At 41.3% G+C, this 18279-nt stretch overlaps 1 protein-coding gene across 1 annotated transcript in view; it reads right to left on the bottom strand.

The window, feature by feature from the left end:
* Positions 1-1540: 1540 nt before the first annotated feature.
* The window catches only part of LOC144668413 (lamin-B3-like), a 68995-nt gene continuing 52256 nt past the window's right edge, over positions 1541-18279 (bottom strand). The window contains exons 9-11 of the mRNA XM_078530437.1: positions 18116-18235; positions 16301-16414; positions 1541-3117 (exon numbers count right to left, since the gene is read on the bottom strand). Coding sequence (XP_078386563.1) covers positions 3076-3117; positions 16301-16414; positions 18116-18235 — 276 coding nt within the window. The 3' untranslated portion in view covers positions 1541-3075. The remainder of the gene's footprint in view (positions 3118-16300; positions 16415-18115; positions 18236-18279) is intronic.

Here is an 18279-nt window from a genome sequence, read left to right on the forward strand (position 1 = left end):
GTCAGTATCTGAGGAACTTGTGATATTAGTATTCATGGGTAACGTCTTAAACCTGCACTTAGTTGTCTAATGATCAAGTGACTACCTTCCTTGTAGGAGGCCAAGCACAGACAACTTAGATCCAAAATGACACACTTAACAGTTAATGTTCAAAATTAAAACTCGAAAAAGGATAATACATAAACTGCATCAATATAATTAAACAAGTAGATTATGCAAACTCCGACTCTAACCTCAAACCTACTAATAAGAGCTGGTGTGATAGAAAAATCAACCGTAGAGTAAGGAACCTAATCATTACAGCATTAGGAAAACATGAACTGGTGCAAATCACAGGAATAGAAAAAGAGCACTACTGTCTCCCCCAGCCCACTTTCTATATATTAAAATCACATTTTTACAAAATTCTTTGCTGTTAAAGTGCTGGTCTACAATGTTCAATTCCCAGAGATATCCCAAAATATTCAGCCAGTTATACACACACATAGATGGTCCTCTAGGATTGCAGTAATTCGTGCCCTGTGGGAGCATCATCTCATGTTGCGATCTATGAATCATATGTCTTTGCACGGATCTTTGGTGCTGTATTTAATATTATACCCAAATAGGACCACTATGGAACAATGGAACTTGACAAGTATCAAGTTCTGGGTCTCAGTGGAGACACAACTGTAAACTGAACTAAGGGGATGTGGCCTTGAATGCCTAGTGCAGGCCCGGGAGCAGCTGGGGAATGGACCGCCAAACGCGATCGGCCCCACCACCGCAATTTCACGCTGGCTGGCCAGTTAAGGGCCAGCCAGCATGAAGCGCGCGCTGAAATGCTCAGCGCTGCCGGGTGGGAGCAGGAGGGCGGCGGGTGCTGATGTAAGCACGGGCGAGCGCTGAATGAGAGCACCCTGAAGGCAGTGAGCTGCCTCAGGGAGCTGAAGACTTTAAAACCAATAAAGTTTGTAAAACTGAAAAAACGTTCGTGCATCACAACCAGTTGCCTGAAGACGTACATGCTAAAAGATTCTGTCCACACATTGTTATTTTTTTTTAAATTTAATAACGGAAACCTCATCCAGCCTAAAAGTCAGAAGCGCGCCCGCCGACCGAAATATCGCGAGGGTGCAGGATGACATCGGGACGCTCGCCTGACGTCATCTCACGTGATTTCGTATCCAATCGAGTCGGGTGCGCGCCCACACGCCGACCTGAAAATTCTGCCGCTAGATTAGTTGGAGCTTGGCACTCAAATCTTAAGGATCGGTTTTGCATTGAAATTGGTTTTGTCAAGACTTTGCATTGGAAAAAAAACCTCCCTCAGATTAGCACAGAATGGAGAACACCCACCAACTCCAGGTGATCTACACTATTGTCACAGGAGATTGAACTCTCCACCTCACCTGTTACGCTTGGATGTATAAATCCATTGGTGTAGGGATATTCAGTGACATAGCTAAACCAACACTTCATTCACATAACTTTTTTAAAACCAACTTTGAGCTACACGTGAAGAAAAGGGAAACAGAAATAAAACAAAACAGCACAGTATAACCGCAAAAAAATTTATTTATAGTGAATTTTAAACATTTGTTCATAAATAGTAATTTGCTGATGGATACACTGTAAAATCCTCATTTACATAATTTATTAATAGATACAAAGAATATAGAAATAAGACATTCTAATCTTAAATCAATGACACGATAAGTAGATTTGTGCAAACAAGGCTGTTTTTTCCATTTGTATTGTTTTACTTAAAAAATGAGGGGGGGGGGAAGAGGAAAGACAAAAAGGTAGGAAAGGAGGTGGGGAAAAGAGCAAAGTTGAGATTTTTGTAGGTAGGTGATGTCAAACAAGTGGATAAGCGAATACATATAACAGCTGGGTGAAATTAAAATATCTGATTTCTGGAGAAAGTTCATGGAGCAGCATTTAACAGTTCATTTGTTGTGACTACAGCTTAATTCTTGAGATTGAGCAGAATTTTTTTCAGGAATTAACAGAAACGTGTAGCACACACCTAAAACACAACTTGATCACAGCCGATAGATGGAAATTGTGTGCGGAATTTAATGGTTCTGGCACCATGGGTGTGGGTGGGGCCAATAGCTGCGGCGAGTCATTCAAAAGTTCATAGACTTCAGCGGGACTGTAAAAATCCCGCTGGCGTAAAATCGAGGCGGAGGGGGGGGGAAGAAACACCGATCAAAGAGAACAGACCCAAATGAAAATAAAATTGCTGAGTTGAAACACTTATAAAGGCCACTTTGAGTCTTCGCATAATTTCTCCAGAGTTTATCACATTTCAGTTGGAGCAATTAACATTTTATGACACTTGTGTGTCATTTTCATTTAAACAGATGTCTGAATGAATCATAAGCCAAAGTAAAACAAAAACTTCCTGAACTTCACAACTCAGCAGTATTTTTTGACAAAAACATACAATGAGACACTGTTTAATGGGACCCCAATATTGAGAACATCTATCTGAAGGAACATTTACTTGGAAGGATTAATTTCCCTCATATCTGAAATGGAAAAGATTAACGGTTTACATTAAACAGAAACAATTCAGGTTAGAGTTGGCTCCATTCCACATCTGACTGTAATTGATTCAATATTGGATTACATTATGTGCTAAACAAAACAGTCGAAGTTTCATCTGGAGTTGTCCAAAAGGGCTGTGCTGTCATCCTCTGGGATAAGTGAGTACTTATCAGGGCGCTCAGAGACTGGAATCATAATTGTTTAAGCAGATTTTCTTGATAACATTGCTTTTGAACATATAAATAACTAAATTAACACAAGTTGTCCTTGCACTTACAGAATGCTTCAGCACAATGAAAATTTGGAACCTTACAGTACTTGGTTAACGGAAACCTTTTGACGGCAAGATTACTTCACTCAATAAGGTCTTCCCAATAAGCAGTCACTCATTTTATTAAAAATCAAAAATTCCTTCAAAACAGACATATCTCTGTTCAAGAGCTGTGTTACATTCCGTAATCATTTTTAAAAAAACACTAATCAGATATATATTCATCGACTGAAGGATTCAGTTCTGACCATCTGAGGCTTTAGCTCTTACATTATAGTGCAGCCTGAGTCTTCATTCTCAGCATGGCTCTGAAAAGCAAATAAACAGCATATACTATCATGCATTGCATTGAATAAAGTTAAGAACTCCTCTAATGGTTCAAGTTGGTAATGACGGTTATGTAGCCAACAATACTGACCATGAAACACCAGATTCTATTTCTGGAGTGCGTTGAGTTTGCTGATCAGAGGTGGGGTGGAACTAGGTACTCAATTAGTCTCAACCCCTCAATCCGGATCAGTGAAAGGGGGAATTGGGAGGAAATCAGCTAAAGTTGCAGCTCTAGGTGACCCCTGCTGGTGAGCACGCAACCTACGTATAACTCTTGTACTTAACACCTGATTTGATAAAGATGTGAAGGAAACAAACGTAGATCACAACAAGAGAGAGCAAATAAACAGGGTGAGGAAACGCTGGGGGGAAAAAAACTCAGCAGGTCTGGCAACATCCGTGGAGAGAGAAACAGAATTAACGTCTCCAAAAACTTTCCTGGGTGAAATAACTGCAGAAAAATATGCAACTCTATGGAAACTTACACCTGCACAGAATGACCAATATCGCCCAGGTGGGCCTATTAAACATCCCACCTCGGCAACCTCCAAACTCTTTTCTGGGTCAGTTGGTCTGACTGCAGCCTGCACCTGCCTCCACACAATGAAAATGCCGCTTTCGTGGGCGCTTTCTTTCCAGGCGGGCGTACCGAGCCAGGAAATTTCCCCGACTCCCGCTACCTGCCCTCGAGGGTGAAAGTCCAATCCATTAAACTCTGTTTCGCTCAGCAGAGACACCGTCAGGCCGGAGCTTTTTCCAGCACTTTGTTTTTATTTTTATTTTTAAAAAAAGGCAGCTTTCAGATTTTAAAATCAGGGAACATGAAAATTACCACAACAAAAAGTATAATGCAGAGAATATCATCAGTGATAGATCAGAGCCAGTAAAATGCTCCCTTCCAGAGGCTTATGACCATAAATTTAATCTATTGCAGGTTGTGACCTCATCAGATCCACATTATTGCTTCAGAAATTAACAGGCATTTTTACGCAGATTTAATTTACTAATATGAAGCAAAAGTACCTTATTTGCTGGACCAAAAGACACAGTTTTATTCTGGAAAAAAGTTGCCTAAAATTGTCGTGTCTCTTCTGGTCCAAAGGCCAACTATTTCCTAAAAATGTTCTTTTATAATCCAGATCTGTCTTATTGTCCAGTAAACACAAAACAAATCTAATGCTTGCAGTTGTCATATATGTTAAAATTACTTGTGACCTTACTCTTCAGAAGGTGACTATAGATTAACTATTAAACATTGTGATTTTAATAAAAAGTGCACAATGTCTCGGTAAACTCAGCTTGTTGTGCTAAACTATAGTGCTAACTCAAGAAACGGACTATTTTTTTTACATCTTGCGTGACATTATCAAAATAACAGGTGTTACAACCTTAGTAGCGACCAGTAACATTTTTTTCCCAAAAAAAAATTCCAAAATTCAAGTTATTTACTGAAAGTATGAAGCCACAAGATTCTACGGTTTAAAATAGAAGAATTTTTACTATAGCAAAGTCAAACAAAGCAAACACGAAATACTATCATAGGTAGCCACCTATAAGCTGAAAGCCAGAATAAACGCAAGTCAAACATGAATTAACAGGCAAATTGTAGTCAATTCTAAACTATAAATTGCACACTAAATAGCATATACAACTAGGACAGATCTGATGAATTGGCTTAGCACTGCACTCCACATATATGGCATCAATCTCAGTCACAAGGTCTTTCAAAACTCTAGTCTTCCTCAAAAGAATTTTAACTCATCTTCTGGGAGCTCGCCTCATCCCCAGGCAGAGCAGCACACAACCAAGCTGAATTCCACGGGCATGGTCTTCACCAAAAATGGCACACATCTGCAGAATCTCAACTCTGCTTACAATGGTCTGGATGGCATTGCTCCACTGGTGTTACCACAAACAGCTGCAGCAACTATCTCTTTGCTTATTTTCAGCTTCTGGATCGAGCTTCTGTCTTTTTCAGCCTGCCTGTGCTGCACTATTGGAATCATGGCCATCTGCTGAGCTCGGATGGTTGCGTCCTTTTATATTTTTCATCCAGTTTCAGCCTCCCTCAAAGTTTTGGTTCCCATTCTCTGTTTCAGCTATAGTTTTTCTTAGAAACTGGAAAGCTGTTTCTTTTCTTAGTTTCCCGTTCGGTTAAGGTCTGTCTCAAAAAACAGCAACTTTGAAACCACGGATTCCATCACACAAGAGACTATAGCCTTCAAGGTAAACTAACTGGACCAGTATTCCAAAAAGCTAGCAATTTGTATTCAGAATATTGACTTAAAACCTCTACATAATGTCTTTGGGCTGAGTCAACAAATCTCATCTATTTTTATGGAGGTTACTATGAAAATAATTGATGGCTATGTTGGGAAATAGTGACAACAAAATTGTTAGGAGGGAAGATGATTAATCAAATGGATTACAAGAAACCAAAACCTAATTTTATCTTATTTCTTCCCACCTCAACACAACTGAGAACACCGACTGATTAAAGCATAATTGGGAGGTGCATGACCAAGTTAACAAAATACACAAGCATTGCTTGCAAACCAGCAGTGGAAGATTTAAAATAAATAGAAGTCCTAGTTGCAAAAAAAACAATGTTCATAATGCAGGATCATACCAAGAATGAAAAAGGGAAAAAACAGTTTCAACTTGCATTTACATAGCACCTTCCATAGCTTCACGATAAACAACAATATTCCAAAGTGCCTTAAATACTTTAGATAATGTGAAATGCAGGAAACAGTGGCGGCCACGGTTTCAGAAAGCACAATGAGAAATGACCAGGTGACTGTTTTAGTGATGTTTACTGAGGGATGAAAATTGGCCAGGGGACCAGAAACTCTCCCATCTCTTTCTCACATAGCGGCTGTAAAAGATCTATGGACACTAAGCAAGTGAAAGGTACCTCTGTTTAATGTTTTATCTAAAAAACAGTACCTCTGGCTGCCTTGAACCCACAACCTGCTGACTTAGAGGCAAGAGTGCAACCATTGAGCCAAGGCCAAATGGGAACAAGCTTAGACTGACCTAGAAACGAAGAAAAAGTTAAAAATGAGAAGAGTAAGAAAAGTGAGTATCAGTCCTCTAGAGAGTAACAGTGGGGAGTTAATAGATTATAAGGAAACGGCGGAAGAAAAGAACAAATATTTTGCTTCTGTGTTCACTATAGTGGATACAAAAATTATCAGGTGGTAAACGGGAGAATGGAACTTGGATCACTGGGGAAATGGTACTGAGCAAATTGATGGAGCTGCGGGCTGGCAAGTCTCAGGGTCCCGATGGATTACATCCTAGGGTCTTAAAAAAGGTGGCTAATAAGGTAGCTGGTGTTAATTTTCCGAAATTTGCTAGATTCTGGAAAGGGTCCATCAGGTTGGAAAGTAGCAAATATAACTCCTCTGTTCAAGGAGGGAGACAGAAAACAGGAAACTATCGGCCAGTTAGCACGACGTCTGTTGTGGGAGAATTATTAGAATCGATCATTAAGAGGTCATAGCCAGGGACTTAGAAGAGCTCAAGGCAATTGGGAACAGTCAGCATGGTTTTAAGGCTATGAGACCATAAGACGTGGGAGCAGATGTAGGCCATTTGGCCCATCAAGTCTGCTCCGGCGTTCAATGAGATCATGGATGATCTGATGATCCTCAACTCCACTTTCCTGCGTTTTCCTCATAACCTTAGATTCCCTTACTGATTAAAAATCTGCCTATCTCAGCCTTGAATATACTTGACAACCCAGCCTCTAAAGCCCTCTGCGGTAAAGAATTCCACAGATTCACTACCCTCAGGAGAAAAAATTCCTCATCTATTTTAAATGGGCACTCCCTTACTCAGATTATGCCCTCTGGTCCTACACTCTCCCACAAGGGGAAACAACCTCTCAGCATCTACTCTGTCAAGCCCCCTAAGAATCATATATGTTTCAATAAGGTCGCCTCTCATTCTTCTAAACTCCAATGAGTACAGGCCCAACCTACTCAACCTCTCCTCATAAGAAAATCCCTCCATACCCGGGATCAACCTAGTGAACCTTCTCTAGACTGCCTCTAATGCCAGTATATCTTTCCTTAGATAAGCGGACCAAAACTGTTCATAGTATTCTAGGTGTGGTCTAACTAGGGCCTTATATAGTTTTAGCAAGACTTCCCTATTTTTATACTCCATTCCCTTTGAAATAAAGGCCAACATTCCATTTGCTTTATCTATTACCTGCTAAACTTGTATACTATTTTTATGATTCATGCACGAGAACCCCCAAATCCCTCTGTGCTGCAGCTTTCTGAAGTCTTTCTCGAGTCTTTCACCATTCAAGTAATATTCAGCTCCTCTATTCTTCCTGCCAAAGTGCATAACCTCACATTTTCCCACATTATATTACATCTGTCACTTTTTGCCCACTCACTTAATCTGTCTCTATCCCTCTGTGGACTCCTTGTGTCATCCTCACCATTTGCCTTCCCACCTATTTTTGTGTCATCCACAAACTTGTCAATAGTACATTCATTTCCCTCATCCAAGTCATTGATATATTTTGTAAATAATTTTGGCCCCAGCACTGACCCCTGTGGCACTCCACTAGTTACAGGTTGCCATCCTGAAAATGCCCTCCGGTATCCCAACTCTGTCTATTAGTTAGCCAGTCCTCTATCCATGCTAATATACTATCCCCAACACCATGGGCTCTTATCTTATTAAGTTGCCTCATGTGGGGTACCTCATCGAACGCCTTTTGGAAAATCCAAATATATTACACCTACTGGTTCCCCATCCAAAGAATTCTAATAAATTTGTCATGCATGATTTCCCCTTCATGAAGCCATGCTGACTCTGCTTGATTATATTATGCATTTCTAAATACTCTGCTGTTACATCCTTTATAATAGATTCTAACATTTTCCCAATAAGAGATGTTAAGTTAATTGGCCTATAGTTAGCTGTTTTTTTGTCTCCTTCCCTTTTTGAATAAGGGTGTTACATTGGCAATTTTCCAATCCTCTGGGACTTTTCCAGAATCTAAGGATTCTTGGAAGATTACTACCAGTGCATCCACTATCTCTGTGGCTACTTCCTTTAATATCCTAATGCAACCCATCAGGTCCAGGGGACTTATCGGCCTTTAGCTCCTTTGTTTCTCTAGTACTTTTTCTCGAGTGACAGTTATTATATTTATTTTCTCCCCCCCTTTTGCCCCATGATTTAGTATTTCGGAATGCTATTAGGGTCTTCTATCGTGAAGACTGATGCAAAGTATGTCTTCAACTCCTCTGCCATTTCCTGGTCCCCCATTATTTCCCTAGCCTCATTCTCTTAGGGGCCTATATTGACTTTTGTCTCTCTCTTCCTTTTATTATTTAAAAAAGCTCTTACTTTCTGTTTTTATATAACTTGCTAGTTTACCCTCAAAGTTTATTTTCTCCCTCTTTATTCATTTTTTGGTCATCTTTTTTTGGTTTTTAAAACTTTCCCAATCATCTGGCTTACCACTAATCTTCGCCACGTTACATGTTTTTTCTTTCATTTTGATACTATCCTTAACTTCCTTGGTTAACCATGGTTGGTTTACCCCCTTCCTACAATCCTTCTTCCTCATTGGGTTATGTCTTTGTTGCGAGTCATGAACTATTTTCTTAAACGTCTGCCATTGTTCATCAAGCATCTTTTCTGCTAAACTCCTTTCCCAGTCCACTCCAGCCAACTCTGCTCTCATTCTTTTGTAATTACTCTTATTTAAATTTAGCACAGTTGTTTCCGCACTAAGTTTCTCGCTCTCAAACTGAATGTTAAATTCCACCATATTATGGTCACTGTTTCCTAGGGGATCTTTTACATTGATCATTTATTAAACCTGCCTCATTACACATTGCCAGATCCAAAATAGCCTGATCTCTGGTTGGATCCACAACATAATGTTCACAAAACAGCCCCGAATACACTCTGAATTCTTGCTCATGGCTACCTCTACCAATTTGATTTTCCCAGTCTAACAGAAGGTTAAAGTCACCCATGATTAATGTGCTGCCTTTTTACATGCCCTCATTACGCCCCGATTTATTCTCTGTCCTACAGCATAGCTACTGTTAGGGGGCATTTCGACTACTCCCACTAATGTCTTCTTCCCTTTGTTATTTCTTACCTCCTATGGATTCCACATCTTCCGATCCAAGATCATTTCTTGCTATCGTACTTATTCCATCTCATGCTAACAAAGCTACCCCACCGCCCTTTCCTTCCTGTCCTTTCAAAAAGTCACATACCCCTGAATATTTAGTTCACAGCTTTGATCTCCTTGTAGCCATGTCTCCATAATGGCTATAAGATCATACCCATTGACTTCTGCTTGTGCCATTAATTCATTTATTTTGTTTTGAATACTACGGTGCATTTAAGAGCCATTAATTTTGCCTTTTTACCATTTTTTTGACCCTATTTGCTGTGTTTTTTAAACATTTGTACACTCTGTCCCTTCCTGTCACACTCTGGTTATCATTACCTAAGTAGATGCTCTGCAATGCCACCATATCTTTTTGCTTTGTAAGCCTACTTATCCCTTCTCCAGAACCCTCCCCCCCAACTCCTATTTAGTTTAAAGCCCTCTCCACAGCCCTAGTTATTCGATTCGCCAGAACACTGGTCCCAGCATGGTTCAAGTGAAGCCCGTCCAACCAGGACAGCTCCCTTCTACCCCAGTACTGGTTCCAGTGCCCCATGAACTGAAATCCATTCCTCCCACACCACTCTGAGCCACGCATTTAACTCCTTAATTTTATTTACCCTATGCCAGTTTGCCCGTGGTTCAGGTGGTAATCCCGTGATGCTGTTTAATGTAGGTCCTAACTGCTCAAATTCTTTCAGCAGAACCTCCTTTCTAGTTTTATCAATGTCGTAACATGGACAACAACTGAATCTCTCCCCTCCCTCTCCAAGTTCCTCTCCAGCCCTGAGATGTCCTTAACCCTGGCAATGGGCAGGCAACACATCCTTCAGGACTCATGCTCATGGCTTTAGAGGACGGTATCTATCCCCCTAATCATACTGTCCCCTACCACTACAACGTTCCTATTTCCTCCCCCACTTGAATGGCTTCCTGTGCCACGGTGGGGTGATCAGTTTGCTCATCCTCCCTGCAGTCTCCGTTCTTGTCCACACAGCTTGCAAGAACCTTGTAACTGTTGAGCAAATGTAAGGGCTGAGGCTCCTTGAACGCTACCCCCTGGGTGCCCATACCTGCCTCACCTGCAGTCACACCCTCCTGTCCCTGATCACCAACCAAATTCGAATTATCTAACCTGTGTGGTGTGACTGCCTCCTGGAGCAAATTGTCCAGATGACTTTCCCACCCCCTCATGTGGCGCAATGTGCCCCGCTCGGACTCCAGCTCCTTAACTTGGATCTGAAGTTCCTCGAGCTGCAAACACTTACCACAGATATATTTTCTCCAGATCACCTTGGTGTCCAGCTGTTCCCACATGCTGCAGCAGCAACACATCACCCATCCTGCCATCGCTAAATTATTTTATTTAATTTCTGAATTAATTACTCTAGTATCCCTGCTCTTTACACTTTATTGAAATTACTTACTTACACCAGTATTGATCTTATACAAGCTATTTTTACAAAAGAAAAAATAAAGACTAGAGATCTAAACACTAACTATAGGCCCTTAAGGGTGATTTGATTGAAGTATACCAGATCCTGAATGGCCTTGACAAGGTGGATGTCGAAAGGAGGTTTCCTCTTGTGGTCGAGTCCAAAACTAGGGGGCACTGTTTTAAAATTAGGGGTCGCCCTTTTAGGACAAGAGATGAGGAGAAATTTTTCTGAGGGTTGTGCGACTTTGGAATTTTCTGCTTCCGAAGGTGGTGGGGGTGGGGTTATTGAATATTTGTAAGGCAGAGGTAGGTAGATCCTTGTTAGGCAAGGGAATCAAAGGTTACCGGGGTTAGATGGGAATGTGGAAATTGAAGCACAAGATGATCAGCCATGATCTTATCGAATGGTGGAGCAGGCTCCAGGGGCCGAATGGTCGACTCCTGTTTCTATTTCTTATGTCCTTATCTACAGGGGGAAAGGAAGTAAGCAATTCAAAATTTTATTATTCGTTCGTGGGATATGGGCATTGCTGGCAAGACCAACATTTATTGCCCATCTTTAATTGCCCTTGAGAAAATGGTGGTGAGCGCCTGTCCTTCTAGTAGTAGAGGCTGCAGGTTTGGAAGGTCTTAAGAAGGAAGCTTCATGAGTTCCTGATGGTGCTGCCACTGTGCATCTGTGGTGGAGGGAGTGAATGTTTAAGGTGGTGAATGGGATGCCGATCAAGTCGGCTGCTTTGTCCTGGATGGTGCTAAGCTTCTTGAGTGTTGTTGGAGCTGCACTCATCCAGGCAAGTGGGAAGCCTTCCATCACACTCCTGACTTGTGAATTGTAGATGATGGACATGCTTTGGGGAGTCAGGAGGTGCGTTACTCGTCACAGAATTCCTAGCCTTCGACATGCTCTTGCAGCCACAGCATTTTGGCTGACCCAGTTATTTTCTAGTCAAAGGATCTCCTCCGATGGTCCCCACCATCACAGGTGCCAGCCTTCAGCCAATTTGATTCATTCCATGTGATATCAAAAACTGCCTGAAGTCACTGGATACTGCAAAGGCTATGGGCCCTGATGATATTCCGGCAATAGTACTGATGACTTGTGCTCCAGAATTTGCCGCGCCCTTAGCCAAGCTGCTCCAGTACAGCTACAACACTGGCATCTACCCAGCAATGTGGAAAATTATCCAGGTATGTAATGTACACAAAAAACCTGGCCAATTACTGCCCCATCAGTCTACTCTCAATCATCAGTAAATTGATGGAAACGGTCATCGCCAGTGCTATCAAGCAGCACTTGCTTAGTTATAACCTGCTCACGAATGCTCAGTTTGGGTTCCGCCAGGGCCACTCAGCACCTGACCTCATTGCAGCCTTGGTTCAAATATGGACAAAAGAGCTGAACTGCCAAGGTGAGAGTGACTGCCCTTGACATCAAAGCAGCATCTGACTGAGCATGATACCAAGGAGCCCTAGCAAAACTGGAGTCAATGCGAATCAGGGGGAAAACTCTCCGCTGGTTGGAGTCATACCCAGCACAAAAGATGGTTGTGGTTGATGGAGGTCAATCATCTCCGTTCCAGGACATCACTGCAGGAGTTTCAGGGTAGTGTCCTCGGCCCAAACATCTTCAGCTGCTTCATCAATGACCTCCCTCCATCATAAAGTCAGAAGTGGGGATGTTCGCTGATGATTGCACAATGTTCAGCACCATTTGCGACTCCTCAAATACTGAAACAGTCCATGTCCAAATGCAGCAAGACCTGGACAATGTCCAGGCTTGGGCTGACAAGTGGCAAGTAACATTCACATCACACAAGTGCCAGACAATGACCATCTCCAACAAGAGAGAATCTAACCACCACCCCTTGACGCTCAATGGCATTACCATCACTGAATCCCCGACTATCAACATCCTGGGTGTTACCATTGACCAGAAACTGAACTGGACTAGCCATATAAAAACTGTGGCTAAAGAGCAGGTCAAAGGCTAAGAAACCTGCGGTGAGTAACTCACCTCCCAACTCCACCATCTAGCAACGGCAAGGCAGGAGTGTGATGGAATACTCCACACTTGCCTGGATGAGTGCAGCTCCAACAACACTCAGAAGCTTGATACCATCCAGGACAAAGCAGCCTGCTGATTGGCACCCTATCCACAAACATTCACTCCCTCCCCCACCGACGCACAGTAGCAGCAGTGTGTACCATCTACAAGATGCACTGCAGGAACTCACCAAGGCTCCTTAGGCAGCACCTTCCAAACCCACAACCGCTACCATCTAGAAGGACAAAGGCAGATGCATGGGAACACCATCAACTGGAAGTTCCCTTCCAAGCCACTCGCCATCCTGACTTGGAAATATATCACCGCTCCTTCACTGTCGCTGGGTCAAAATCCTGGAACTCCCTCCCTAACAGCACTGTGGGTGTACCTACACCACATGGATGGCAGTGGTTTAAGGAGGTAGCTCACCATCACCTTTGAGGGTAATTAGAGATGGGCAATAAGTGCTGGCCTAGCCAACGACACCCACATCCCATGAATGAATATAAAAAAGGGTAACTCCCAGGATGCTAATGGTTGCGGTTTCAGCAATGGTGACTTTGAATGTCCAGGGGATGCAGTCAGGCTCTCTTGCTGAAGATGGTCATTGCCTGGTACTTGTGTGACACGAATATTACTTGCCACTTCAGCCTAAGCTTGAAGTTTTCCAGGTCTTGCTAAAGTTCTGGAAAGAATGAGTTAGAGTAACAACAATGCAGCAAATCTCTATTTCAACAGGATGCCAAAATTCACAATTTCACTGCATGTGTCAGCTCATCTTTCACAAGAAGAAAAACTTTTTTCCCTACCGGGAGTGGGAGCCCTCAATATAATCCACTTAGATAATTTGAAAGACACAATTAGGACTTGCTGGAGCCCAGATCTCTGAAGGTCCAGCAAACGTGTGGGGCGTGACTAAATCTGGATGCCAGAAATGGTGGATTGCTCTTTGCCAAGATCAGAATTAGAATTGAAGGATAGAGAGAAACAAGTCAAAAACAGCACTTCGGTGTTCACAGGGAGAAGAAATGAACCATGTTATATAAATTATAACAAAATGAAATTGGATTTCCGAATAAATGCCTCCGTGTAAATTATAGTCTAAACACTAAACGTGGCAGGATCGGTTGAATAGGATGTTTATACAACTGGTGAACAGGACATCATACAACACGAATCAGTCATTTGTTATTAGTTAACTTTACTATGTAAATGTCCCCTTTGTACCACTCGTAATATTTCCAGCAGTAATTGCATCTACAACAGCATTGCCAGTAATAATTTAGAATGTTTGCATATATCAGGTCAGCTTCCTTATTTAATCACAGCTGGCACCATTCACAATTCACTTACGTTCTGAGTTAAAAGGTGAGAATGTAATTTCTAAGCCAAGGCTGAGTAGAACAAGCATACCAAGGAGTGAAGCAGACATTTTTCCCCCCTTCCCAGATCAACTGTTATTTTATACAAAAACATGTTAAATTTTTATGAATTTCAATTTAAATTGGACACAGCATGCACTAAAGTCAACAATTATGATCCAAAACTAGCAGTAGAGCTGATAAAATCCCCTCTTTACAGCGAGATGGTGGCATAGTGGTATTGTCACTGGACTAGTGTTGCAGGGCCCAGGGTAATGGCCTAGGTTCGAATACCACCACTGCAAAACGGTGAAATTTGAATTCAATAAAAATCTGGAATTAAAAGTCTGATGATGACCACAGAACGATTGCTGATTATCTTAAAAAACCCATCTGGTTCACTGATGCCCTTTAGGGAAGGAAATCTGCCGTCCTTACCTGGTTGGGTCAACACGTGACTTCAAACCACTAATGCGGTTGACTCTAATGCCCTCTGAACAAGGGCAATTAGGGATGGGCAATAAATGCTGGCCTAGCCAGTGGCACCCACATCCCATGAACAAATAAAAAAATAATCTCACAGGAGCTTAAATAGTCAATCCATTCACGTAACTGAGCCACAAAACACCTGAAGATTCAATTCCTGGTGTTGCTGTCCAAATTGGTTTGGCATGGGAAATTGGTCCCAGTGAGGCTGGGAATGGTGTTCTACTAGAAGTTGTGCTCCTCATTAGAGTTCAGCAACTCCTGCTACCCAGTGCATGTGGATGCATACTATTTGAGGACAGGATTGGTATCAATTGTAATGATCCCATGAGCAAACAACCTGCAGTGATAAGATACACACAAAGAATGCTTAGTTGAGCAAAGTAGAGGTGATGAATGACACCTAATGAATCACAGTTCAGCACAAGTGAGTGCTAGAAAATAAAGTCACAATTATGAATCAAGTTAGATTTCTCAATATTAATTTAAACCACATTGATAGCAGCTATATTAGAACTTTAGTGGAATTTCCACTAAATAGCCTTGTTCCTGATTGTTACCCAAAAACGCAACCTGGAAAAACATGATTATGCAGCAAGACAATGTTATGCTCAGCTTCCAACTCGGTCTCCAGAACAAATTACTAAGAAGATAAAGAAACTCGGCGTCAGCAATTCAGGAAATTTTTTCATGATAACCTTGGAATAAAAAGGTTAAATAACAGAGGAGACAATGAAAACTATTTTGTCTATTCTATTCCATACATGCAGAAGAAACAGAGTAACAAGCAGAAGAGAGTAACAATGTCCAAGTGATTTTACGAATGGCTCCAGAGTTTTCTTAGAATCACAGAATCTTGTAGCAGAAATTGCCCATTCGGACTCTTAGAAAGAGCTGTCCTTTAGCCCCACTCCCATGTGTTTTCCCCATAGCCCTGAAAATTCTCACCTTTTCAGATACATATCCAGTTTCATTTTGAAAGCTACTACTGAATTTGTTTCCACTATCTTTGTAGGCAATGCATTCCAGAACAACTCACTTCATAAAAAAACGTTCTCCTCATCTCACCTTTGGCTCCTTTATCAATTACCTGACATCTGTATCCATAAGTTACTGCCCCTTTGCCAATGGAAATGGTTTTTCCATTGACTCTTATCAATAGCCTTCATAAGTTTGAACACCTTCATTAAACCTCTTCTTAACTACCTCGATCCAAGGTGAACAATCCCAACTTCTCTTGGTCTCTTCACTTAAGTAAAGTGCCCATTCCTGGTACCATTCTAGTAACTCTCCTCCACGCTCTCTCCAAGGTTTCAACATCCTTCTGAAAGCGCAATGCTTAAGAGTATTTGCCACAGGTGATCTTGTACGATAGCCAATTTCATGCCCCAAAGACGGAAGAGTTTCCAGCTGCCAATCCTATTTATGGCCCAACTGTATTGGCTAATTAGGAGTATTATTTTAAACTTCTCTTTTTTGTTATACATGATCTTGTATACCAGTGTGGTAGATATTAGAATGGGGACAAATAGATCTACTCCATTTACCCATATATTCTAACTCATTACCGCCAAATTTGTTTTCCACTACAAATGCCAGATCATCAGCACCCTTTGGAGTTGTATTTTGCACACCTGAAGATAAGCAGCATTCTTTTGAACATTCATACCATTGGACGATATTCAGTCCGCCTTCTGTCCTCACTGGCATCTTCATAGTCTTCGTCTCTAGATTTTCTTTCCAATATTCCTGGTATTTGCACAAGAGTGCGTGCAGCCATCTCCTGCGAAATCAGCAGTGTTAGCTGAGGTAGGGTTTTGTTGGCCAAAAAGGTCATGTATTCCACAGAACTATGAACAGACTAAAAGGGGTCCCTTAAGATGCTATTATACAGGATTATGACATCTTGTTAAATTATCCAAAAGGAATTCTTGTCTGTTTTATATCTAAAAGGGCCTCGTGGCTTACCCAAGCCCACAAATGGATTCCAGCCCTGCAATGACTTCAGCCACTTTAGCCTTGAACAATTAGTTCTCATTGCTCAACTTTCCCCCCAAGACATCAAATTATGTGAAAAGATTATTCATTAGGGACACAAGTTTCAAATATTCGCTTCTTATTTTAGAGATTTTCAAACTTCACAAGGAATTTTAAAATGGTACAATGTCATGGCAAATTACACATGATTTTGTAAACCTCAATCAACCAATTACATATTTATCGCAAATAAAATCATTTCTGTCTTAAAACCTACACCTTTGATCAAGCTCTTGGTCATCTGCACTAATAGCTTGTGTGACAGGTGCAAAATTTGGTTCGATAATTCTCCTGCAAAGTGCCTTGGGACATTATACCATATTGAAGCACGATATAAAATGCAAGTTGTTGATGCTGTGTGAAAATTTTTAATGAGAATCAGGAAAATGGTGCACTGCTTGACGCAAATGGGAAATTCTCAGAGAAATCCAAATTCAATAGCTGACCCCACACCCTTAACAAGTGACATAATGAAAATCATAGAAATCACAAAGTTTATAGCACAGAAAGAGGCCACTTTGCCCGCACCAGCCCCAAAACGAGCCTCCCAGTCTGATCCCACTTTCTAGAATTTTGGTCCTTAGCCTTGCAGGTTACAGCATTTGAGTACATATCCAGACACCTTTTAAATGAGTCAAGAGTTTCTGCCTCTATTATCCTTTCAGACAGAGTTCCAGACCTCTACAACTCTCTGGGTGAATTTTATTTTCCTCATTTCCCTCTAATCTTTCTACCAATCGCTTTAAATCCATGCCTTCTAGCTACTGACCTCTCTGCTAAGGCAAACAAGCCCTTCTCATCCACTCTATCCTGGACCCTCATGATTTTGTACATATTTCTATTTCTGGAGGAGCTGTTTCATACTCAATATTAGATCCGATCAATCAGGCTCCTAGGACTTTATGGTAAATGAGAATTTGCATAGGAATAGAAAAATAGGAGCAACAAATTTCAGGTTTAAAAAATGGAAAGATTTGCTCAGTTAAACCTTTGTATGAAGTCAGAGTTGATAATTTTTCCAATCTCTTTTCTTTTAAAAAGTTACACAGATTATTTTTACACAATCTCACTACCAACTAAGAAAACTAGAGTATGCATATTTTTTTTAAACCCAAGGCACCAAAAAGCTACACTGGTGCTTATTCAGCAATGCTTTCCTACACTGCACCTCTACTACTGGATGCTCACTACATTCTGTAAAGATTTTATTACGGGCATACTGTCAAAACACTTATTTCAAAAGTGCCACTAAAAATTCTGCTGGTTGCCATGGTAAATCAAACTGGGTATGAAATGAGTGCTGCATCATCTTAAATCCATAGATCAAGAAAGCAGACATTCAAAATAGGGCGACACAACTTCTAACATTTGAGACTGAGTTACGGCCAACAGTGCATTTATATCTATATATTTTGCACTGCATTTATATGCCACTTATTGCACACACCTCTCCATTTGCATTGAGGAGAATCACCCGTATATCATCTCCTGTTCCCCAGGATTTCTGTCCCTTCCACACCAACTCAACTGGAGGACGTTGGGAAACATCAGCACTTGTAGCCCAGATCTAACACAAAGAAAGGTAATAGTAAAATTAAATAATGTTACTTC

Source organism: Cetorhinus maximus, chromosome 26 (assembly GCF_964194155.1).
Source record: "Cetorhinus maximus chromosome 26, sCetMax3.hap1.1, whole genome shotgun sequence".
NCBI classification, from domain to species: domain Eukaryota; kingdom Metazoa; phylum Chordata; class Chondrichthyes; order Lamniformes; family Cetorhinidae; genus Cetorhinus; species Cetorhinus maximus.